The 19,912-nt window shown below is 40.6% G+C and overlaps 3 protein-coding genes across 21 annotated transcripts in view; all 3 read left to right on the top strand.

Annotated features, from left to right (window-relative positions):
* LOC104930405 (protocadherin gamma-C5) overlaps window positions 1–19,912 on the top strand; it is a 260,504-nt gene that overhangs the window by 71,071 nt on the left and 169,521 nt on the right. For 2 of the 19 annotated variants that reach the window (XM_027278323.1, XM_027278314.1), the window contains exon 1: window positions 15,998–18,498. The exons of 13 other annotated variants lie outside the window; for them this stretch is intronic. In XM_027278323.1, coding sequence (XP_027134124.1) covers window positions 16,120–18,498 — 2,379 coding nt within the window. In that variant the 5' untranslated portion in view covers window positions 15,998–16,119. Of the gene's footprint in view, window positions 1–15,997; window positions 18,499–19,912 lie in introns of those variants that run through there. 4 more of the 19 variants (XM_027278279.1, XM_027278275.1, XM_027278302.1 and 1 more) reach the window with 2 other exon arrangements.
* On the top strand, window positions 228–8,880 carry LOC113745753 (uncharacterized). The gene is made up of 2 exons (XM_027278676.1): window positions 228–2,726; window positions 6,325–8,880. The coding sequence occupies exons 1-2, from the start codon at window positions 363–365 to the stop codon at window positions 8,812–8,814; spliced, it is 4,854 nt and encodes a 1,617-aa protein (XP_027134477.1). The 5' UTR covers window positions 228–362; the 3' UTR covers window positions 8,815–8,880.
* LOC113745707 (protocadherin gamma-A11-like) lies at window positions 10,568–13,087 on the top strand. The gene has a single exon (XM_027278494.1). It carries the CDS (start codon window positions 10,688–10,690, stop codon window positions 13,070–13,072), a length of 2,385 nt encoding a protein of 794 aa, XP_027134295.1. The 5' UTR covers window positions 10,568–10,687; the 3' UTR covers window positions 13,073–13,087.

The following is a 19,912-nucleotide window of genomic DNA, read 5'->3' as shown; positions in this document are numbered from 1 at the left end:
GTAATAGTAGCATGAATATAGTCCTGCTACCAACAACAACGATAATAATACTAATACTACTACTAATAATAATAATATAACAACAACTACTATTATTATTATGCCTGTTAAGATTATTATTTTATACTGTCTGTTATTTCTTCATTCTACTCATGGTGTCGCTATTCACCAGTCTACGTGAAACATGTCCACTCCACCCTCTTAAGTATGGACCAATAAAAAGGTTAATTTTTCAGTTGCTGTTGGTTCGAGGGTGAAGCCAGAACTGTGGAGTGCTGTGGATTTTCATGAGACTGAACTCTGTCAGCGGTATTGAATTTGTAATATAAAAGAGGACCATTTTCCGTATCAGACACATTGCCATGATGGCGCTCAAGCTGAGCTGCTTTGTTTTCTTTCTCGTGTGGCAAGCTGTGAATGGGGACGTCAGCTATTCTTTTCAAGAGGAAATGAAGCGCGGATCTGTCATTGGGAATATAGCGAAGGATCTTAACCTGGACTACAGTAAACTGTCTGCTCGAAATGCCCGTGTTGACGCTGCAGGCAATCGCAAACGTTTTTGTGACATCAGTCTTAGTACCGGGGATTTAATTGTTGCCGACAGGATTGACCGAGAAGGGCTTTGTGGGGAAAAGCTGTCGTGTGTAATAAAACGCGATCTTGTCCTGGAGAATCCTCTGGAACTGCATCCTTTTAGTCTACACATTCAGGATATTAATGATAACTCGCCACAGTTTAACGAAGAATCGATCAATATAGAAATTCGAGAGTCAGCAGTCAGAGGAGCTCGTTTTGTGATCGAAGAGGCTCACGATGCGGATGTAGGCCAAAATTCAGTTCAGCAGTACAGCCTTAAAAAGAATGATAATTTCATTTTGGCTGCTAATGGAAACACAATAGAGCTTGTGCTTGACAAAGAGCTTGATCGTGAAAAACAACAAGAGATCAATTTGCTCCTTACAGCTCTAGATGGTGGCTCTCCTCAGAGATCAGGTACAGTAGTCATACACGTCACTGTACTGGATGCTAATGATAACGCCCCAGTGTTTAGCCAGGCCGTTTATAAAGCCAGTCTGCCTGAAAACTCTCCTGCAGATACTGTAGTGGTCACAGTGAGCGCTACTGATGCAGACGAGGGAATTAATGGAGATGTGACTTATGATTTCGGACATGTTACTGAAGATGTCAAGAAAGTTTTTAGTATTGATCGTAAAAACGGTAAAATAAAGGTTAATGGTGCGATTGACTTTGAAGCTGTTGCAACATATGATTTGCGCATTAAAGCAAAAGATGGTTTAGGATTATCATCATACACAAAGGTATCCATTGATGTCACTGATGTTAATGACAACGTACCTGTAATTTATGTGAAATCTGTGGCTAATCCAATACCTGAGGACGTGTCACCTGGTACAGAGGTGGGCATCATTAACGTGCAGGATGCAGATTCTGAGAATAACCAGCAGGTCCGCTGCTCCATTCAGCAAAACGTCCCTTTTAAGTTGGTTCCTTCTATTAAAAACTATTATTCTCTGGTGACCACAGGACAACTGGACCGTGAACTAGTGTCTGATTACAACATTACAATCAGTGCCACTGACGAGGGCTCTCCACCTCTGTCCTCCTCTAAAACTGTTCAGTTATCTGTAGCAGACATCAACGACAATCCACCTGTGTTTGAGGAACAGTCCTACAGCGCATATGTGACTGAAAATAACAAACCTGGCTCCACTTTATGTTCCGTTACTGCTCGAGACCCCGACTGGAGACAAAACGGTACAGTGATTTATTCTCTGTTATCCGGTGAGGTGAACGGTGCCCCGGTGTCCTCCTATCTATCTGTTAACGGAGACACGGGGGTGATCCACGCTGTGAGGTCGTTTGATTATGAACAGTTCAGGAGTTTTAAAGTCCACGTGATGGCCAGAGACAACGGTTCTCCTCCGCTCAGCAGCAACGTGACCGTCAGTGTCTTCATATCGGATGTGAATGACAACTCTCCTCAGATACTGTACCCCGCCCCGGAGGGCAACTCGTTCATGACCGAGCTGGTCCCCAAAGCTGCACACGGAGGCTCTCTGGTGTCCAAAGTGATAGCGGTGGACGCGGACTCCGGACAGAACGCCTGGCTGTCCTATCATATAGTGAAATCCACTGATCCGGGACTTTTCACTATTGGTCTCCACAGCGGAGAGATCAGGACACAGCGGGACATTTCTGAATCTGACAGCATGAAGCAGAACCTTATTGTGGCAGTGAAAGATAACGGACAGCCCTCTCTCTCTGCCACGTGTTCCATGTATTTACTTATTTCTGATAACTTGGCTGAGGTGCCAGAACTGAAGGATATTTCTTATGATGAGAAGAATTCCAAACTGACCTCTTATCTGATCATCGCGCTGGTGTCTGTGTCCACCTTTTTTCTGACCTTCATTATCATCATCCTGGGTGTGAGGTTTTGTCGCAGGAGAAAGCCCAGACTGTTGTTTGATGGAGCAGTGGCCATCCCCAGCGCTTATCTCCCTCCTAATTACGCAGATGTTGACGGCACAGGAACTTTACGCAGCGCTTACAATTATGACGCATACCTGACAACAGGTTCTAGAACCAGTGACTTTAAGTTTGTGACGTCTTACAATGACAACACACTTCCTGCTGACCAGACTCTGAAGAAAAGTCCATCTGACTTTGCTGATGCCTTTGGAGATTCCGACTGCTCTCCTGAGGTAAGGGCATCAGATATTTGATCCATTATTTTATCAGACACACGGATATTCTCTTTTTGAGATTTGAAAAACTCCAGGAAATATTTTCCATGCATGTTGTGGGTACTGTGTCCTCCCCTTTCATAGGAAACTTCTCATATCTTGAAAAACATATCATGGTCTGTACCTTTAGTGTTCTATGTTGCCATTCATCCTTCATGGTGTGCAGTTTCTTAATTCTTCTATGGTACATAGATTTTTTTCTTTTTTTTTTCAGGTTACCATGTAATGTGTGTGAGTCTGTGTGTGTGTGTGAGAGAGAGAGAGAGATAGTTGAACTCATTACACTCCTCGATTAGGCTGTCTGTTAATTTCAGTTTTTCTTTTACTTAAAAAAAAGAACAAAAAAAAACAAACAATATGGAACAGGATTACACAAAATAATAACAATGCCAGTTCTTTCATTGTGTTCGCTAGATATTTCAAATTCTGTGGTCACTGGAGGAAAGGCTACTAATTACTGTTTTCCATATCTTTTTCCTAAACCCTGTTTACATATCATTGTCGTCTCAGTCTGTTTTTTGAGTCGAGCTGCAGCTTGTTCTTTGTGTCTCTGTCCTTGGTGCTGAATCTCACTGTTGATATCTTGCTTTATGTTCAGGAACAACTCACCTCTGCCTTTTATTTTATTTGACTTTATTCAATTATCATTAAGTTTTATGATCACCAAGTTTTATAGATTATAATTTACCTGACAAATCTTTATTCTATTTTGTAATTGCATTTGAATACTGGTTCTGCTTTTGGTCAGTGAATAACATTTCATGTCATTCAAGTTCATTCACATATCCCTTCTGTCCAGGGTTTTTAATGTTCTTTTACTTAGGAGAAACTTACGCCCTTTTAGTTTTAAATCTCTCTGGAATATTAAAGTCAGAAACATTTTGCTGTTGTATTTGTGCAGTGTGTCTTCAATTCGTTCTTGCTGTGTAAGTCATGCGTGTTTTTGGAAGAAGCTTGAAGCAGATATTTCCAGTGATAACAATGACCAGTTCCCCTTCAATGAATGACCAAATAGCTGTTCTGAAACACCACTGTGATTCTATTCAATATGGGACAGGGACAGTTTCTTAGTGAACACGTATTGAGTATTGCCCAAGTAACAATAATGGACATGATCTGTTTCAGTCAGTTCTGTAAAACTGTTGTATTTAATCTTTACTCATGGTGTCACTATAGGCCAGCTAAGGAACCAAATGTTCAGTCTGCCTAAAACACCACCCGTAGACACATACTTTATACTGACTGAAGCTCTGTGACAGCAGTTGCACAAAAACTGAGGTTTGAGATCACAACAATCATGTCTTTTTTTTCTTTTTTCTTCCTCTTTTTTTTAACATGAACTGTATTGAAGAAGAAAGACTAATCATTTACACAGTGGCTTAGGCTGACACTCATAGTTTGAATGGAATAGTTTGCTTCTACATAACAAAAAGAAGGATTCATTATGTTTTCTAATTATTCCAGCACACAACTTCAAGGATATAATTATGCTGCAGACAATTGACCATGATGGTTCTGGGACTGATCTGCATTGCTGGTGTCAATGCATTTCTTTGACTATATTTTTTGTGCTTCAAGCACGTGGCATAATGATGGCTTGAGTCCATTTTAAAGACTTCCCTTTCTCTGATTGCCTCATCTGGTCATTGGATGAACATTAAGAAACTGTAGATTGCTGTTCAAAACTTGATCAAAACATAAACTAATGGAAATATTTTGGATTAGTGGAGACACTTGTTTTAATATATTTGATTCTCTGCTGGAAAATAACATTGAGTCATGTTAAACAAGCTGTTGTCTTGGTTATCTGTGGGGGACAGTATGACTATCATTTAGAAATAAAAAGTGCATGTGAATGCCTGGCATCAGTACATGTGCACATTATTGTCTAGGTTTAGAGCAAAATGTTTGCAGACTATGAAGTTACCATTATTCCATTTATTTAGGACATTTTAATGAATTAACTTTACAGCAACATTGTATTGAACATTGCATAGGATAATACATAGGTCTTAGATGGATATTGAGTCTGATAATGGATAATGTTTTGCTGTGTTCTCATTTTTTTTAGATTAGCCATTGGACAAAAGAAACTATCAAAAAAAAGTCATTAATCTAGTAAATTTACCCCAAAAATACAGCACAATGGTTTTAGCTATATAATATCTGACTTTGGTATTTTGGTTAACTTTACAAGCATACTGTATCCTTATCTAAACTTCAGGTGTATTCAGTGTATATTGAATATGTGAGCACTCACAAAAACATTTCCACACATAAATATTAGGGCTATCTAGCGCCATAACTGTCTGGTCACTTCTTTATCCCTGCCTGTGATGCTAAGTTGAATCATGCAGGTTTCTGATCTCAAATTCTGCTAAAGAGATGCTGATACTTACTGGATGCTGTAGTGTATTTTATTCTTACTCTGAATAGTTGTACTTTATGGCTTCATTTTCTGTTGCATGTGTCATGCAGTTCATCAGAGTCTGTGCAAACAGCATCTCATCTTTGAAGTAAATTGTGATTTGTGTTTCAAGATTTGTTGGAGCCCCTAGAGGTAGGCTAATCCTCACGTTTTAATCGGACAAATTAAGTGCAGCTTGGCTTTCATGATTTAAACCCACTTTAATCATTTAATTGGTGGTTGCCAATGGGGTAGACTTCAGTCAGTGATTGCTCAAAAATGACTACTAACTTATAAATCTGTCTTTATTTAAAAATAATGTTAAGCGTTTGAAAATAGTCATTGACATGATATGTATTCTGTAATTTTTGGTTGAATTCTACATTTTCAACCTCCATACTTGTCCAGTGCATGAACGAAATATCCTGAACTATTCATGCAAATGTAAATTGGTACATCAGAATTTTTTGATATACATGTATCAGGTACGAGATTTGGCTGGTATTTTATCCTGCTGATGAAAAGGCTATGCAAGCCTGCATGTTTTTTTCATAGATGCATCATATTCCTCATCTCCCTGTTGTTCATATCATCGTTAGCCACGATAGCCTATTGTTTGTTTAAAGTTCTGTTGAATAGTAGTCATTTTATGATATAAATTATTGGATTATGTTCAGAAATAAGTCAACAGTTTTGTTATCACTTTCGTTGTGCAGCTTGTTTCATCATCTGAAACGTATACTACATATGGGCTCTGATATGCGTTACATGAGACTGGCTATCTATCCATGGTGTTGAAACCAAGTAAATGCCGACAGATTTCCACTGTCAATTTCCTGAAGGAATCTTCACACTTGCCTTTACAACAGAAAACGCCACTTTATATTTATATTGGTCATTTATTTATGTTTGGGTCGAATTGCAGCCTCGAATATGATGTTTTTGTCTTTCTGATCAGAGTACTCGATTGTTCAAGTATTTTGTAATACCTACAATTTGCTCACAGTGTCGCTGTCCACTAGCTTTACGTGAGGGGTTACGTTGTGTTACTCTAAGAGCTTGCACATTTGCCATCCATGATAGATTGTCTGGTGGTTAAAGCAGCGAAGTCGCAACATTTGTAATCGAATGTGAATTTGTTATCCAGAGAGGATTACGTTTGGCTGTATTTTTGAATTGGACAAGTCTTTGTTGTGGTGGATTCGACACTGGCCTTGCAGGAAAATGAAGCACAAAGCATTTTCAGCACGCGGCCTGGTTACCGCGTTGGGGATGTTTCTTCTCGCGCTGGAAACCGTCTGTGGAGATGTGTCTTATTCTTTTCCAGAGGAGATGAAACGCGGCTCCATTGTTGGAAATATTGCGAACGATCTTGGACTTGAGGTGGGCAAACTGAGAGCTCGAAAGGCTCGTATTGATGCAGACGGGAACAGCAAACGGTACTGTGACATTAATCTGAGTACTGGCGATGTCATTGTTGCTGATAGGATTGACCGAGAGGGGCTGTGTGGCAAAAAAGCATCTTGCATTGTGAAACAGGAACTTGTTTTAGAGAACCCTTTAGAGCTGCATCGCATCAGTGTTCACGTTCAGGATATCAACGATAATTCCCCACAGTTTAAAAAGAATAGAATCAAATTTGAAATCAGTGAATCGGCAATTAAAGGAAGCCGCTATCGTTTAGATGAGGCCCACGATGCAGATGTCGGACAAAACACCATCCAGGGTTATAGTATCGAGGCAAACGAAAACTTTAGGTTGAATGTAATTGCAAAAAGCGGTGGAGGGAAATACAGCGAGTTAGTTTTAGAGAAGGAGCTGGACAGAGAACAACAACAGGAGCTAACGATTGTGCTTGTGGCAACAGACGGAGGCGCACCTCAGAGATCAGGTACAGTAGTCATACACGTCACTGTACTGGATGCTAATGATAACGCCCCAGTGTTTAGCCAGGCCGTTTATAAAGCCAGTCTGCCTGAAAACTCTCCTCCAGATACTGTAGTGGTCACAGTGAGCGCTACTGATGCAGACGAGGGAATTAATGGAGAGGTGACGTATGATTTTGATCACATTTCAGATGAAAGTAACAACGTATTTTCTCTCGATCAGACCACTGGTGAAGTGAAAGTCAGTGGCGCAATAGATTATGAGGAGTTGTCCGCCTATGAAATACAAATTACAGCCACGGATGGTCTTGGATTAGTGTCATCTTCTACATTAATTATTGATATCACAGATGCAAATGACAACGCTCCTCTTACGTCCATTAAGTCACTGACTAATCCCATACCTGAGAACGTGTCACCTGGTACAGAGGTGGGCATCATTAACGTGCAGGATAGAGACTCTGAGAGTAACGGACAGGTGCGTTGCTCCATTCAGCAAAACGTCCCTTTTAAGTTGGTTCCTTCTATTAAAAACTATTATTCTCTGGTGACCACAGGACAACTGGACCGTGAACTAGTGTCTGATTACAACATTACAATCAGTGCCACTGACGAGGGCTCTCCACCTCTGTCCTCCTCTAAAACTGTTCAGTTATCTGTAGCAGACATCAACGACAATCCACCTGTGTTTGAGGAACAGTCCTACAGCGCATATGTGACTGAAAATAACAAACCTGGCTCCACTTTATGTTCCGTTACTGCTCGAGACCCCGACTGGAGACAAAACGGTACAGTGATTTATTCTCTGTTATCCGGTGAGGTGAACGGTGCCCCGGTGTCCTCCTATCTATCTGTTAACGGAGACACGGGGGTGATCCACGCTGTGAGGTCGTTTGATTATGAACAGTTCAGGAGTTTTAAAGTCCACGTGATGGCCAGAGACAACGGTTCTCCTCCGCTCAGCAGCAACGTGACCGTCAGTGTCTTCATATCGGATGTGAATGACAACTCTCCTCAGATACTGTACCCCGCCCCGGAGGGCAACTCGTTCATGACCGAGCTGGTCCCCAAAGCTGCACACGGAGGCTCTCTGGTGTCCAAAGTGATAGCGGTGGACGCGGACTCCGGACAGAACGCCTGGCTGTCCTATCATATAGTGAAATCCACTGATCCGGGACTTTTCACTATTGGTCTCCACAGCGGAGAGATCAGGACACAGCGGGACATTTCTGAATCTGACAGCATGAAGCAGAACCTTATTGTGGCAGTGAAAGATAACGGACAGCCCTCTCTCTCTGCCACGTGTTCCATGTATTTACTTATTTCTGATAACTTGGCTGAGGTGCCAGAACTGAAGGATATTTCTTATGATGAGAAGAATTCTAAACTGACTTCTTACCTGATCATCGCGCTGGTGTCTGTGTCCACCTTTTTTCTGACCTTCATTATCATCATCCTGGGTGTGAGGTTTTGTCGCAGGAGAAAGCCCAGACTGTTGTTTGATGGAGCAGTGGCCATCCCCAGCGCTTATCTCCCTCCAAATTACGCAGATGTTGACGGCACAGGAACTTTACGCAGCGCTTACAATTATGACGCATACCTGACAACAGGTTCTAGAACCAGTGACTTTAAGTTTGTGACGTCTTACAATGACAACACACTTCCTGCTGACCAGACTCTGAAGAAAAGTCCATCTGACTTTGCTGAGGTTTTTGGAGAGTTGGAGGGGTCCCCAGAGGTATGCTTATCCTAATGACATGGAATTGTATTCAAATAGATTTGCAGACATGTTCATAACATTTAAGTCAGTTTTCTTTTTTTATGTTTAATTTGGATTGTTTTTTATTTGTCGCTTTCTATGCCTGTGCATTGTGTCAAAATTGTTCATAGTCTATTTTATCATTGCACATTAATTCATCACATCATTGTTTGTGCTGACTTAGTTCTATGAGAAAGCTTCTGAATTTGCCGTGAAGACATTTTTCTGACTATCTGTTAGTTGTGTTTTTGAGAGGATTCACACTGTCAGACTGTATCCTGGATCTCTATTGTAACTTTCTGAAGGGTAGTTTTACTGTTCAGTGAAATGTCAGGTGGCCCTGTCTCTACTGCGTTGGAGTGTCAATTCAGATGTCATCAGCCTGTCTCGCAGTGCGTAGCCACAGCAAGTTTTAAGACTTTCTGATTTTTGATTTTTTAAAGTTTTCTCTTGATTTTTGGCACTTCTTTATTTTAAGATACAGTGATATATATATTTTTTTCTTGGTATGACTTTTTTGAGTCAAATATTTCTGTGTATAAAGTTAATGCATGTCTCTTATTCCTTCAGGAGCTTTAAAAGTGAAACTTTGCTGAGCGCAAGTTCAGACTGTTTGTAGGATGTGAGACCAATGATGGGTCAAAGACAGTCCATCTTGCTACTGGATCTGGTTACTAACTTAGTGATGTCAACATTTCTCAGACCTACAAACTTAAATGTAGGAATTCAATTCCATGTATAGTCAGACAAATGCTTTGTTACGATCCATGATGGTAAACTATTGCTGTACCTTGAGCTAAGGCTGCCACTCATGAATGAATGATAACAAAAATCTGGCAATTCCACTAACATGGCACAATAAAGGCAGGACTCTTCTATGGACAGGTACTTCTTAATCATACTGTAGACAATAGTGTTTATGATAACAAAGTTGTACAAATGTATTGTCTGACTTTTAATTCAAATTGCAAAAACACTTATGGCTGTTTTCATACTGCAATGAGAAGCTCACTGCAGTCATGCCTCTGCAACAGTCCACTGAGACTCCAAACTTACTTTAAAGACACTGCATATACAATAATACACCTAAATGTGTATGTGTCAAGATAGTAACTCAGTCCAACACAACAAAATTCTGAGCAATACAGACAAACTGTTCAAAGCCTAGTGCCCCACACCTTCTGATGTACAAATCATGGTTATAATGACAACAGCATTTCAATTTTAAACATTTTAGCCGAACACACACAGTGAAGACGGACTAACGCCTGGTGCAGAAATGTCCTGATGAAAAGGCAACAATAAACATCAGTTCTACCTCTTAGAGGATTATGAAGTGATGTGTATTTACAACTTGGATACAGATATAAATAGACAGGGTACTTTTTCAATGAGCTTGTAGCTGATAAAGATTATTTTCTATATACGTTTTATACAATAGCCGATACTTATACTTGCATGTTGTCATCAGACCTTGATATGACCATGTCTTTCATGCACTGACTAAATGCATAGTTGTACTTGTTGCTGCTGATGTCCTGATTTGGACTGACTGTTGTTTCAGATGCTATGAACATCGAAGTAAATGTATGTTTTGTTTTATGCAGAGGGCTACTACAAATTTTAACAATGTTCCGTTTGATTTTTGTAATCAGTGTTATTGTTGAACTTAACTCACGGTGTCGCTATACACCAACCTTTAGATGGTTTAATTCCTCTGCCCTTTGTGGACAGACAGTCTTGTACACTCATTGCGTGGTCTAGATATCGAGACAGTCGCGGTGAATTGGTACTCTTGTTCGTGTTGAGTGGTTTAACCGTGTTGGTTGTATCCATACTTTGACGTCTAAGGAACTGGTGCTTGACGATGGATTTACAAATGTTCGCCTTTCAGCCGTACAGCTTCTATTTCCTGCTTCTTTTTTTTCATGCCGCATATGGAGACATGAGCTATTCTCTTCCAGAGGAGATGAAACGGGGATCAGTAATTGGAAATATAGCCAAGGATCTTGGGCTGGAGACGGGCGCTTTCTCTAACAGAAGAGCTCGTATTGACACGGATGGGACTGACAAACGTTACTGTGACATAAACCTGAACAACGGAGAACTGATTGTGGCTGACAGGATTGACCGAGAGGGGCTTTGTGGAGAAAAGGCTTCGTGCATCCTAAAACACGAGCTTGTGCTGGAGAATCCTCTCGAGCTCCATCGTATTAGTCTACACATTCAAGATATTAATGATAACTCGCCACAATTTGACGAAGAATCGATCAACATAGAAATTCAAGAGTCAGCAGTCAGAGGAGCTCGTTTTGTGATCGAAGAGGCTCACGATGCGGATGTCGGACAAAATTCAGTTCAGCAATACAGCCTTAAAAAGAATGATAATTTCATTTTGGCTGCAAATGGAAACACAATAGAGCTTGTTCTTGATAAAGAGCTTGATCGTGAAAAACAACAAGAGATCAATTTGCTCCTCACAGCTCTAGATGGTGGCTCTCCTCAGAGATCAGGTACAGTAGTCATACACGTCACTGTACTGGATGCTAATGATAACGCCCCAGTGTTTAGCCAGGCCGTTTATAAAGCCAGTCTGCCTGAAAACTCTCCTGCAGATACTGTAGTGGTCACAGTGAGCGCTACTGATGCAGACGAGGGAATCAATGGAGATGTGACTTATGACTTTGGTCATGTTACTGAAGATGTAAAGAAGATATTTAGTATTGATCGTAAATTAGGTGAGATACGAGTAATTGGCAGTGTTGACTATGAAGCTACAACATCATTTGAAATGCGCGTTAAAGCAAAAGATGGATTTGGTCTATCATCTCATGCTAAGGCAATCATCTCTATCACTGATGTGAATGACAACGCTCCTGTAGTCAATTTGAAATCACTGACTAATCTCATTCCAGAAGACACCCCACCTGGTACAGAGGTGGGCATCATTAACGTGCAGGATAGAGACTCCGAGAATAACAGACAGGTCCGCTGCTCCATTCAGCAAAACGTCCCTTTTAAGTTGGTTCCTTCTATTAAAAACTATTATTCTCTGGTGACCACAGGACAACTGGACCGTGAACTAGTGTCTGATTACAACATTACAATCAGTGCCACTGACGAGGGCTCTCCACCTCTGTCCTCCTCTAAAACTGTTCAGTTATCTGTAGCAGACATCAACGACAACCCACCTGTGTTTGAGGAACAGTCCTACAGCGCATATGTGACTGAAAATAACAAACCTGGCTCCACTTTATGTTCCGTTACTGCTCGAGACCCCGACTGGAGACAAAACGGTACAGTGATTTATTCTCTGTTATCCGGTGAGGTGAACGGTGCCCCGGTGTCCTCCTATCTATCTGTTAACGGAGACACGGGGGTGATCCACGCTGTGAGGTCGTTTGATTATGAACAGTTCAGGAGTTTTAAAGTCCACGTGATGGCCAGAGACAACGGTTCTCCTCCGCTCAGCAGCAACGTGACCGTCAGTGTCTTCATATCGGATGTGAATGACAACTCTCCTCAGATACTGTACCCCGCCCCGGAGGGCAACTCGTTCATGACCGAGCTGGTCCCCAAAGCTGCACACGGAGGCTCTCTGGTGTCCAAAGTGATAGCGGTGGACGCGGACTCCGGACAGAACGCCTGGCTGTCCTATCATATAGTGAAATCCACTGATCCGGGACTTTTCACTATTGGTCTCCACAGCGGAGAGATCAGGACACAGCGGGACATTTCTGAATCTGACAGCATGAAGCAGAACCTTATTGTGGCAGTGAAAGATAACGGACAGCCCTCTCTCTCTGCCACGTGTTCCATGTATTTACTTATTTCTGATAACTTGGCTGAGGTGCCAGAACTGAAGGATATTTCTTATGATGAGAAGAATTCCAAACTGACCTCTTATCTGATCATCGCGCTGGTGTCTGTGTCCACCTTTTTTCTGACCTTCATTATCATCATCCTGGGCGTGAGGTTTTGTCGCAGGAGAAAGCCCAGGCTGTTGTTTGATGGAGCAGTGGCCATCCCCAGCGCTTATCTCCCTCCTAATTACGCAGATGTTGACGGCACAGGAACTTTACGCAGCGCTTACAATTATGACGCATACCTGACAACAGGTTCTAGAACCAGTGACTTTAAGTTTGTGACGTCTTACAATGACAACACACTTCCTGCTGACCAGACTCTGAAGAAAAGTCCATCTGACTTTGCCGAGGTTTTTGGAGAGTTGGAGGGGTCCCCAGAGGTATGAATATCCTAGTGACATGGAATGTATTCAAACAGATTTGCAGACATGTTCATAACATTTAAGTCAGTTTTCTTTTTTTTTTTTTAATTATGTTTAATTTAGATTGCTTTTTATTTGTCGTTTTCACTGCCTGTGCATCATGTCAAAATTGTTCAGAGTTGATTTTATCATTGATCATTAATTTTCACTCATCATGAATCTCCAAACTGATATTTCTTATCATCAACCTGGTTTCTTTGTTAATAACAAACTTCCTGAATGCATTTTATAGTCAATCAGTTGCTGTTGTGTGCAATAACTATATGCACTTTATCCAGACTCTGAAGACATGGCATGAGGACCATTAGTTCTGGAAAAAGTTATGATGTGTTAGATTTAAGTAGACTGCTGGTGTTTACTGGTTATTCAAATAAATCAGGGATTTCTGAGAAAGGCTATTTTCTCTCACTTGTATATAGTACATATATATTTTTCTCAATTAACTTTATGGAACTATAAGTGATGCATTGTTCCCTCCGCCATTTTTGTTCCTTGATGTGGTACATTTTTAAACCTATAGATTAGTCAAACATTTTATTTGGGCTGATCACTCATTATTCATATGTTGTTGTTGACATTGTTTGGCCTACATAAAAGATCACATTGTGACTTCCATTTTTTGAGGTGTCCTTTCCTACATTGTTGTTTGTGTGTAAACTTTATTTTTCATGGCATATTTTTCTGCCTGTAGTGCTCTCAAATCTTGATAGAAACATCGGTTTTAATAGCAGTTCAAAAATAATATGCATTTCACTCATTAGCGTGAAAGCAACATACAGGAGTGCAGTGTAACTCGGTTTTTGTAGCTTCAATATATAGACTGTCAATATTGAATGACGTCTCTCACACAATCACATGGTCATTGTTTCAGAGGAAATTATCTCTGTGGCCATATTTGGCACCGTATCTCATTTTCAAGTTGACTTTCTTGACAAATGTTTCTGGCAAGCACTGATATTTCTCTATATTCCATGGAAATATGTCATGGTGTTTTGCAAACGGCTCTATGTATGACACACGTTGTATGACTGAAAACCTATTCAGACATGCTATTGTTGTATGGTAGCAGCATACTGCATATCACAGGTGGAACACACTGCCTGAAGTATGTAGGTCTTTACATCTAAAGCCTGTCCAGTCTCCTTTTTTAAACATCTATGCTAAAATTACCTCTCTTGTTGTATTTGATTCCTGCCTGATTTTAATACAGTTTAAGATTCAAGACAATGATGAAAAAATGAATGGGTTGTTTTATTTGATAAATTTATCTTGCCATCTTTTTTAATAGAAGGGGATGTCCTGTGGCGATGCCATCATTGTTTGTGCTGACTTAGTTCTATGAGAAAGCTTCTGATTTTGCTTTGAAGACCTTTTTCTGACTGTCTGTTAGTTGTGTTTTTGAGAGGATTCAAACTGTCAGACTGTATCCTGGATCTCTATTGTAACTTTCCGAAGGATAGTTTTACTGTTCAGTGTAATGCCAAGTGACCCTGTCTTGACTGCGCTAGAGTGTCAATTCAGATGTTAACAGCCTGTCTCGCAGTGCATAGCCACAGCAAGTTTTAAGACTTTCTGATTTTTTAAGTTTTCTCTTGATTGTTGGCACTTCTTTATTTTAAAATACAGTGATAATATCTTTTTTTTCTTGGTCTGACTTTTCTGAGTCAAATATTTCTGTGTAGAAAGTTAATGCATGTCTCTTATTCCTTCAGGAGCTTTAAAAGTGAAACTTTGCTGAGCGCAAGTTCAGACTGTTTGTAGGATGTCAGACCAATGATGGGTCAAAGACAGTCCATCTTGCTACTGGATCTAGTTACAAACTTAGTGATGTCAACATTTCTCAGACCTACAAACTTAAATGTAGGAATTCAGTTCACATGTATAGTCAGACAAATGCTTTGTTACGATCCATGATGTTAAACTATTGCTGTACCTTGAGATAAGCCTGCCACCAATAAATTAATCAAAACAAAAATCTGGCAATCCCACTAACGTGGCACAATGAAGGCAGGACTCTTCTATGGGCAGGTACTTCTTAATCATACTGTAGACAATATTGTTTATGATAACAAAGTTGTTTAAAGGTATTGTCTGACTTTGAATTCAAATTGCAAAAACACGTATGGCTGTTTTCATACTGCAATTAGAAGCTCACTGCAGTCATGCCTCTGCAACAGTCCACTGAGACTCAAAACTTACTTTAAAGACAGTGCATATACAATAATACACCTAAATGTGTATGTATCAAAATATTACCTCAGTCCAACACAACAAAATTCTGAGCAATACAGACAAACTGTTCAAAGCTTAGACCCCACACTTGCTGATGTGTGCATCATGGTTATAATAACAACAGCATTTTAATTTTAAACATTTTAGCAGAACAGACACAGTGAAGACGGACTAACGCCTGGTGCAGAAATGTCCTGATGAAAAGGCAACAATAAACATCAATTCTACCTCTTAGAGGATTATGAAGTGATGTGTATTTACAACTTGGATACAGATAAAAATAGACAGGGAACTTTTTTCAATTACCTTGTATCTGACAAAGATTATTTTCTATATACGTTTTATACAATAGCCGATACTTATACTTGCCTGTTGTCATCAGACCTTGTTATGACCCTGTCTTTCATGCACTGGACTAAATGCATAGTTGTACTTGTTGCTGCTGATGTCCTGATTTGGACTGACTGATGTTTCAGAAGCTATAAACATCGAAGTAAATGTATGTTTTGTTTTATGCAGAGGGCTACTACAAATTTTAACAGTGTTCCGTTTGATTTTTGTAGTCAGTGTTATTGTTGAACCTAACTCACGGTGTCGCTATACACCAACCTTTAGATGGTTTAATTCCTCTGTCCTTTGTGGACAGACAGTCTTGTACACTCATTGCGTGATCTAGATATCGAGACAGTCGCGGTGAATTGGTACTGTTATTCGTGGTGAGTGGTTTAACCGTGTTGGTTGTATCCATACTTTGTCGTCGAAGGAACTGGTGCTTGACGATGGATTTAAAAATGTTCGCCTTTCAGCCGTACAGCTTCTATTTCCTGCTTCATTTTTTGCATGCCGCATATGGAGACATGAGCTATTCTCTTCCAGAGGAGATGAAACGGGGATCAGTGATTGGAAATATAGCCAAGGATCTTGGGCTGGAGACGGGCGCTTTCTCTAACAGGAGAGCTCGTATTGACACGGATGGGACTGACAAACGTTACTGTGACATAAACCTGAACAACGGAGAACTGATTGTGGCTGACAGGATTGACCGAGAGGGGCTTTGTGGAGAAAAGGCTTCGTGCATCCTAAAACACGAGCTTGTGCTGGAGAATCCTCTCGAGCTCCATCGTATTAGTCTACACATTCAGGATATTAATGATAACTCGCCACAATTTAACGAAGAAATGATCAATATAGAAATTCAAGAGTCAGCAGACAGAGGAGCTCGTTTTGTGATCGAAGAGGCTCACGATGCGGATGTCGGACAAAATTCAGTTCAGCAGTACAGCCTTAAAAAGAATGATAATTTCATTTTGGCTGCTAATGGAAACACAATAGAGCTTGTTCTTGATAAAGAGCTTGATCGTGAAAAACAACAAGAGATCAATTTGCTCCTTACAGCTCTAGATGGTGGCTCTCCTCAGAGATCAGGTACAGTAGTCATACACGTCACTGTACTGGATGCTAATGATAACGCCCCAGTGTTTAGCCAGGCCGTTTATAAAGCCAGTCTGCCTGAAAACTCTCCTGCAGATACTGTAGTGGTCACAGTGAGCGCTACTGATGCAGACGAGGGAATTAATGGAGATGTGACTTATGAATTTGGTCATGTTACTGAAGATGTGAAGAAGATATTTAGTATTGACAGTAAATTAGGTGAGATACGAGTAATTGGCACTGTTGACTATGAAGCTACAACATCATTTGAAATACGCGTTAAGGCAAAAGATGGATTAGGTCTATCATCTTATGCTAAGGCAATCATCTCTATCACTGATGTGAATGACAACGCTCCTGTAGTCAATTTGAAATCACTGACTAATCCTATTCCAGAAGACACCCCACCTGGTACAGAGGTGGGCATCATTAACGTGCAGGATAGAGACTCTGAGAATAACAGACAGGTCCGCTGCTCCATTCAGCAAAACGTCCCTTTTAAGTTGGTTCCTTCTATTAAAAACTATTATTCTCTGGTGACCACAGGACAACTGGACCGTGAACTAGTGTCTGATTACAACATTACAATCAGTGCCACTGACGAGGGCTCTCCACCTCTGTCCTCCTCTAAAACTGTTCAGTTATCTGTAGCAGACATCAACGACAACCCACCTGTGTTTGAGGAACAGTCCTACAGCGCATATGTGACTGAAAATAACAAACCTGGCTCCACTTTATGTTCCGTTACTGCTCGAGACCCCGACTGGAGACAAAACGGTACAGTGATTTATTCTCTGTTATCCGGTGAGGTGAACGGTGCCCCGGTGTCCTCCTATCTATCTGTTAACGGAGACACGGGGGTGATCCACGCTGTGAGGTCGTTTGATTATGAACAGTTCAGGAGTTTTAAAGTCCACGTGATGGCCAGAGACAACGGTTCTCCTCCGCTCAGCAGCAACGTGACCGTCAGTGTCTTCATATCGGATGTGAATGACAACTCTCCTCAGATACTGTACCCCGCCCCGGAGGGCAACTCGTTCATGACCGAGCTGGTCCCCAAAGCTGCACACGGAGGCTCTCTGGTGTCCAAAGTGATAGCGGTGGACGCGGACTCCGGACAGAACGCCTGGCTGTCCTATCATATAGTGAAATCCACTGATCCGGGACTTTTCACTATTGGTCTCCACAGCGGAGAGATCAGGACACAGCGGGACATTTCTGAATCTGACAGCATGAAGCAGAACCTTATTGTGGCAGTGAAAGATAACGGACAGCCCTCTCTCTCTGCCACGTGTTCCATGTATTTACTTATTTCTGATAACTTGGCTGAGGTGCCAGAACTGAAGGATATTTCTTATGATGAGAAGAATTCCAAACTGACCTCTTATCTGATCATCGCGCTGGTGTCTGTGTCCACCTTTTTTCTGACCTTCATTATCATCATCCTGGGTGTGAGGTTTTGTCGCAGGAGAAAGCCCAGACTGTTGTTTGATGGAGCAGTGGCCATCCCCAGCGCTTATCTCCCTCCTAATTACGCAGATGTTGACGGCACAGGAACTTTACGCAGCGCTTACAATTATGACGCATACCTGACAACAGGTTCTAGAACCAGTGACTTTAAGTTTGTGACGTCTTACAATGACAACACACTTCCTGCTGACCAGACTCTGAAGAAAAGTCCATCTGACTTTGCTGAGGTTTTTGGAGAGTTGGAGGGGTCCCCAGAGGTATGCATATCCTAGTGCGATCAAATTGTATTCAAATAGGTTCAGAGTTTAGAGAAGTTCATAAAATTAAGTAAATCAATTTTTTTTTTGTTTTTGTTTTTTTTTTTTTGTTTTTTTTTAATATGGATGACTTTTTATTTGTCATTTTTTTGTCTTTATATGCTTTATAAGAGTTTGTTGTATCACCAAACCCCAAGTTTTCATTTTTCTTACTGATGGAATAGTACCACATAATATCTGAAAGACATGAAATGTAAGTGTCAATCAAATTATCCCACTATATTTTTTTGAACTGAACCTTTAAAGCACTGATCAGCTAGGTCATCAAGGCTGCAATATGACTGACTTTCATTGATGACCTTTGACACAGTCTGTATGTGCCATAACGTTTCTCTTAATGCTAAAGCACATCGTCAACACAATAATGATCATTGCTGCAGAGGAAACATCTGTGTCTATGTCATTACACATCATTTTCAGTATGTGCCTTACATGCTAAAGGTTTGTTTTTTGGTAGACACTTAAACCCAGGGAATTACCATGATGATGATAGCAGACTGATTTACATATCTTAAAAGTTAAATGACTGGAAACCTAATCTAATGTCTAATGATGGTTCTTCAGATGGATGGCATCACCTGTTATATGTAGATCTTTACTTTCCCATGCAGTGTACTATGCTTTGTTAACAGGTGTGTTTGTTTGTTCTGTAGTATGGGCTCTTTTGCAGTGACTGTGGTGACTCAGTGATGTGCTTCGACTGAATGATGTTTATTTTATTCATGACATTCTGAAACATATGTGTTTTTTTCAGTCTGTGTTTTCATTGGAAAGATCCAGCCTTGGTCTTGTGTTGCATTTTTTCTCAGGTGACTTGACAGAATATCAGTCACCTTAATCATCAAAATGCATTCTGAGTTTCATACAGATCTAGACAGGTCATGCTGACAGATGCAGTCACTTTTCCTTTCAGATAACTCAGATAACAAGTTTATGAGTTTAATAACAGATTTACTTGGTTACTTGTATCTAGGCTATACTGTCTGGTCCGGTTGTTTTAATATGTTGTTAAGTCTTGGTTCTCATCCATCTGCATTGGCTTGGTAGAATTCATTGACAAAGTGAATCTTTTGTCTCTGTTCTGTGACTGAAGGAAGGGATTTGTTTTTTCATTCCATATTTTACTGCAGTCAGGTTTGATTTTGTATCCACATGAAATCACTGTGGTATTTGTATCTGCAGTGTTATAAAAGTGTGTAGTATTATGCTTAGTTCCAGTTGTCTTTAAAGGTTGTGATGTTTTTACTTAAATCAGAGACAAAACACAACTGAATGTTTCTGCATGCATCTAATACATCTTGAAAAAAAGGAGTTTCCCTCACTCTGCTCTTGCATTCAAGACATTTATTGAATC

The sequence above is a fragment of the Larimichthys crocea genome, chromosome I (genome assembly GCF_000972845.2).
Source record: "Larimichthys crocea isolate SSNF chromosome I, L_crocea_2.0, whole genome shotgun sequence".
Taxonomy (NCBI): domain Eukaryota; kingdom Metazoa; phylum Chordata; class Actinopteri; family Sciaenidae; genus Larimichthys; species Larimichthys crocea.
This window is presented reverse-complemented; position numbering and strand designations above follow the sequence as displayed.

Coding starts and splice junctions, on each gene's coding strand:
- LOC113745753 (XM_027278676.1), top strand. CDS start 363: ATGATGGCGCTCAAGCTGAGCTGCTTTGTTTTCTTTCTCGTGTGGCAA. Junction 2,727..6,324: donor ATTCCGACTGCTCTCCTGAG/GTAAGGGCATCA, acceptor TGTTATCCAGAG/AGGATTACGTTTGGCTGTAT.
- LOC113745707 (XM_027278494.1), top strand. CDS start 10,688: ATGGATTTACAAATGTTCGCCTTTCAGCCGTACAGCTTCTATTTCCTG.